Consider the following 6,000-nt stretch of genomic DNA (forward strand, 5'->3'; position numbering starts at 1 on the left):
TGGACGTGATTCTCCTGGACAGCTTAGAACCTGTGAATGATGTGTGATCACTACTGAACTAAAAACAATAGAAGAGGAAAAAGGGGGGCTTGAGATAAGTACTCTGAAATATCAATTACAATCTTTCTGGAGAATAGTGTTAAGGGGTATCTACTCTTGAAATAAATCCGAGTTACCACATTTTCAAGTGACCTCCACATCACTAGTGCTCTTCTCTACCCCTGCATTCCTTCTGTTTATTCATTTTGCCCCCATCTTAACCCTTCCAAGTTCACATTTGTCTTTAAATAGATTTTTCAGTTCCTGTAGACATTTTTGTATATCATTTCACAAAATTGTGGCTGTATTTTCATAAAAATTTGCATATCAGTTTATAGACACTTATTTTTGAATCAAGACTACAATTAAAGTTTCGTTAGGATCCAGATTCCTGATCTTTCTTTATTAAAAAGGCCCAAACAAATAAATGTCCCAGTCGCACCTATCCAAAATAAAATCCCTGGAAGACAGATGAAACTTCCACTTGGGCAAGTCTTTTAAACCGCTGATGAGGAGAATATACTACATATTTTCTTTCTTTAAAACTCTTACAAAATATTCCCTACCACCTCTGCCTATGATGGGACAGTGGACTGCATAGATCTTTGCTCTGATAACTCAGCAACCAAGCAAAGATTTACAGATATTTACAGATTTTTCAGTCTTCTGGAACCAGAAAGCCAGCAGTAGAAGAAGCAACCCATAATGCTAACAATCCTTCCATACTGCCACTGGTCACCTCATCAAACCTACATCCTCCAGTACCAGAGGAATGAGCAAAACGAAGAAGAGTTAAAATTTCAGTCTTGGTCTCCTTAAAATGGTGAACAGCATCACCATTTTAAAGTCATCTCTACCAAAATCTCCTACAGTTTCAACATCATTATTCTAAATATCATAAAGTATGGAACACAATTCTTCGTACTAAAGAAATCACACTCCTCTGTCTAAATGAAAGCAAATTAAGACAATTAAGTGGTTCATCACTGAACATCACTGCTTCTGTGATCTTCTCTATTAGTCAGGTTTTCATTTTATGCTGATCTCATGCAACAAGACAAAACAATTGTCCTTACAAACCCGAAATGTATAACTGCAGAATTGTAACAACTGTCTGGGGCAGCCACAGGTCACAAAATTGCTTTTATTTTCATATTTGGTGCCTTGGTTTAAGCCCAGCTGGCAACTAAAGACCACTTCCTCCCAGTGCTCCACCCTGGTGGGAGGAGTACTTGGGGGGGGGGGAATAAAACTTCTGGGTTAAGAACAGTTTAATAAATGAAATAAAATAAAATATAATAATACTGATGATAATAACAAAATTAATTATAATTATGAATAATGAAAATAATGAAAAAGAGAGAGACAGAGAAATAAAATCCCAGGAAAACAAGGGATGCTCACCACCCACTAACCAATGCCCAGCACATCCCCAGCAGCAATTGGTCCCTCCCAGCTTATATACTGGGCATGACGTTCTGTGGTATGGAATATCTCTTCGGACAGTTTGGGTCAGCTGTCCTGCCCTTGCTCCCAGACTTCTTGTGTCCCTCCTTACTGGCAGAGCACATGACACAGAAAAGTCTTTGACTTTGGGTATGCACCACTTAGCCACAACCAAAACACCAGTGTGTTATCAATATTATTCTCATACTAAATCCAAACCACAGCACTGAACCAGCTACTAGGGAAAAAAAATGCAATCTATCCCGGCCAAAAATGGGACTTTTGGTTTGGCACTTCCTTTGATTTCTGCTACTAAACAAACAGAAATGCCATTTGCCAAGAATGCCAGCTGCTTTCCATCATCAGGGTCTGAGATATTCCCTTTCTCAAGACCCTAAATAGCTGTTTTACATCTTCACAGTTTCACGTACATTCTTTCACAAGACCCACAAACCTTCTGTACTCATACAAAGTTTAACAACTATAAAAAAAAAGAATGTTTTTAATTAGTCTCATCTTGCTTTCTTCTCACCCTCAGAAACAATCAACCTTTAGCCCTCATTTCCCTCAGGGCAGCAGGAAGTACAGCACTCTTTTTGTATTTACAATTCAAAACAATTGTTCAGTCAACACAACAGGAGATAAAACTTACCAAATGTAAAGTGCTTGTTGAACACGCAAAGATCAAACAATGTCTTCAGTCTTAATAAATTTTTAACATCTGTTCAACTTTTTATTTTTAAACAATCTATCCTTATTTCATACACGGAAGGTACTAAGCAGCTCAGTAGCTACTGGCTATTTCCTATCAACTCAGTTTTATTAACAAAGAACAGACATATGCTTGTTGGCAAGGAACAACGTACAAAGTACAGAGTGGAGAAAGAAGTATAGTTTGAAGAAGAAGCAGCAAATGCATTGAAGATGACAGCTAAGAGGATCACAATCTCAGCACTGTTATGTTTCCTGTATGTCCAAGATCCTAAAGCACTGGGCAACAAAGGCGGGATATACGTGCCACGCCTCTCTCCAAGTGCTCTCCCCAGGCCTCCAGTGCTCTCCCTAATCAAATTCTCGATGAGGTGGTCTGCTGAAAACAAAACCAACTCTGTCCACAACAAATAAAAAAGCACTGTTGTTTGTGGGCTCTGCGTGAGGCACTGTAAGTAGCTGTTCATAATTCTTCAAGTGTCTGTGCTAATACCTGCTCAGACGCCTGGTAACAGCCTATGTGAAAGAGAGAGACTGTCACTACAGAAACAGTGACTACAAGATTTGGTGTCTGATCTTGCAGCAGGCTAAGGGTCACAGCTCTTGGGGAAAAAAAAAGTAAAGAGATTATTCCAAGTAGCTGTCTTATAAATTTCAGAAAATAGGGATGTTCCTGAAGCATGAAGAGGATGAAGTCTGTGCTTTAGTCAGCTGAGCTTTAATATTGATGCAAGAGGTTTATCAACCATATGGTAGCAGGCTGATATACATTGACTAATTCATTTTGAAATCCTAAGACAAAAAATAGCTTGCCCTTTTACAAGTGCCAAAAATACACACAAAAATATGAAGCAACAGCTTACAAGGCTTTGCTTTATTGCAGCAATACAAAGAAGCCTGAAGTGCGGAGTGTGAAATTTCTTCCCTTCCAAAATTAATGGCCTTTTGGGGAAGAAATAAAAAAGGAAATTTAAGTTCATAGGCAGTGCAAGAAGACAGGGTCAGGTGAATGTCCCCATAGCTTCTTGCCCTTATAAAGGGTAACTGACAGGAGCCAGCAGCAGCTTGGCCATGCCCAGACCTGCAGTGGCCACAGGCTGTACCTGTGGCAAACCGAGACCTGCCAGAGCACCAGCTGTGCTGCCTCTCATCGACAGAGACACAGCGTGAAGGAGAACAACTTGCTTTGCGTTATGGAGAGTCACCATCTTTTAGATACGTCAGGATGAACTCTCAGCCATAGAAACCAGGATAAGGAAGAAGATGAACACGCTGCCTAGGAGCAATCAGCAGCATGACAAAGCTGTGCAGCAATATTGCACTTTAGGTGATCTGCTTGAAAGCACACAAAAAGCACGGCACTAGAGAGGCAAATTGATTCCCCACTCATCAATCTGGTCTAGCACAGCCCCTCACAGAAGAGGGATCCATATATAACCACAGATGAACTTCAATTCCTGACACAGCTCTACAGCAGATTTTGGTTTAAAAATGAAGATCAATAAAAGCACAAGTTTATTTTAACAAAATTTTCCTATTTGAAATTTGTTTTCCTCTATGATATTTCAGCAAAAGCCTACTATAATCATTAAAACAACTTATACTAAAATGGTAAGTAGTATTTGCCCTCTTTAAAATTACGGAGCAGACAGAAGTCACCATTTGGAAACAGTTTTCCTCAAGTTCAAAAGCAGATTTCAACAGGAGAAGCCTCTGGTACAGGTACAAAATTATCACTTTTTCCACTCTGTCTCAAGATAGCACATTCCAAATCCCTAAAGCTGACCTAAAGGTTACCAGCTTGGGTCTTCCTCTATTCAAGTCAAGGTAACAACAACAGGCACAAGGACAGCTACTAGTTCTAAAGCCTTAGAGGGCTCAGGTATCAAAATAATCCCGTTAGTCGACAGATGACACAACCACTTGAAATAGGAAATATGGTGGATTTTTTCATGTATTTTCAGTGCATTTACATTAATTGAAACCATCTTAATGTCAGAATACTCTACATTCATTTTCCTATGGAACAGCACGGGTGCTGAAAATCAAGTCCGCTAAAGGTAGTTTTCTCTTGAAATAAAGGGAAACTAGCAACAACAGAGAGGAATATTTCTAAATTAAACCACAAATATTTGTCCCCTCCACGCAGATCTCAGGGGCTCATCACACAGCACACCAGCACTGTTTTCAATGACGTGGCAAACCACACCTAGTGAGCATGTTTGTGTGGCCTTGTAAATTCACATATGCCACATATCCAGCACATCACCCTAAAAAAAAAAGTATTCCTTCCTGGTATTTTAAACTTATACAAGTTTATTATTTGCTTAGTGATCCTTCTTATCTCTAAGTTATGCAACTTGGGTGTGAGGGTAAGGGACATAGTTTAGCAATAGATATATCATCCACATGAGGCATGTTTGTAAACAAGCCTGTCATTGACATATGTATGGTACAAGTCATCATAGCATTCAGTTTCTCCCCACCTTCCATGCTCCCATACAGGATGGTAATATTAAGGAATAAAGTCACTCTTCAAAGCTGATAATGCTTAATTCTCAAAACCAGATATGGGGAAAGCAAGGGCAAGACAGTGACTGACATACAAACCCAATTTGACTTTACAAGCTGTGGGAGAGGTTTTGCTCCAGCAGTGTCAGCCCTCCAGCTGTGCAAGCAGCTCCCAGGGGGGGAAGCCCGAGCACAGCTCGTCAGGGGCCACTGATCCAACGGAGCCATACAGGAGGGACACGACCTGCCCTCCATTCCCTTTCCTGGGAAGCAAAACCTCCTCTTCCAGTAGTATTTCTCCTGGCATTGCCCACATCTCTTGAGGCACCTCTCTCACTTCAAGGATTCAAAAGAAAGCTTAGGAGTTGTAGGTATGAATTTTAACATGGAAACATGTCAAGTCAAACATGTGAAGAAACACACACACACAAGTAAATACAGCCTGTATAGCAACACTTCAACGAAACAAACTGACGCCACCCAGGCTAAGTGACCCTTGCCAATCCGTCCCCTCACAGGCACCTGCTTGGACAGGAGGCGATGCCAGAGGAGCAGGGCACACACAGCCATTTACCCTTGACTAAGGGTGCAAAGGTACGTTTCCAGGAACCAGCAAAAAAACGCGTGGGCACACACACAGACCTGGCAGCTGGCGTGTTTTGAACCGAATTAAGCTCGGAGGGCGGTTCCAGCGCCATCGCACTGCGAAGGAGAACGGACCCGGCCGGCCTCCGCCCGAACGCCGCCGCTCCCCGGCGGAACCACCACGGCGGCACCGCCGCGGCTGCGGCCCCGGCCCCGGCCCCGTCCCTCCCCTCCGCCGTGACCCTCCGTGTGTGTCTCTCCTCCCCGCCAGGGCCTTGGCCCCGGCTGCGGCCCCCGAGCCCCCCGCGACCCGGCCGCATCGGCCCGGGCAGCCCGTCAGGCCCCGCCGCCGCCCCCGCCCGGCCCCGCCGCCTACCCGGGCTCTTGAGGTTGTACCGGGCCTCCATGGCAGCGGGCACCGCTCGCTGCCTCCGCGGCGGCTCCGGCGGCCGGGGGAGGAGGAAGGCCGGGCCCAGCCCAGCCCGCCTCGCCTTGGGAAACTCCCCTGACGTGGCAGCGGCGGCGACAGCCCCGCCAGGGCCGCGGGGGGAGGCACCTGCCGGCCGGCACCGCCCCGGGCCCGGCCCCGGAACTGCAGCCGGCAGGGGACGGGGTGGTGCGGTACCCGGGCCGCGGTTCTGCTGTGGGGGCTGCAGGAGTGAAAATGCCCCGTCTGCGTGCCCGGCTCGTCTCAGCCTCCACCCACAG

At 44.7% G+C, this 6,000-nt stretch overlaps 1 protein-coding gene across 1 annotated transcript in view; it reads right to left on the reverse strand.

Moving 5' to 3' along the window:
• Window positions 1–5,798, reverse strand: part of UBE2J1 (ubiquitin conjugating enzyme E2 J1) — a 28,488-nt gene extending 22,690 nt beyond the window's left edge. Inside the window, exon 1 of the mRNA XM_017824432.1 lies at window positions 5,669–5,798. Coding sequence (XP_017679921.1) covers window positions 5,669–5,699 — 31 coding nt within the window. The 5' untranslated portion in view covers window positions 5,700–5,798. The remainder of the gene's footprint in view (window positions 1–5,668) is intronic.
• Between the last annotated feature and the right edge of the window lie 202 nt (window positions 5,799–6,000).

The sequence above is a fragment of the Lepidothrix coronata genome, unplaced genomic scaffold (genome assembly GCF_001604755.1).
Source record: "Lepidothrix coronata isolate B3197 unplaced genomic scaffold, Lepidothrix_coronata-1.0 Scaffold4, whole genome shotgun sequence".
NCBI lineage: Eukaryota > Metazoa > Chordata > Aves > Passeriformes > Pipridae > Lepidothrix > Lepidothrix coronata.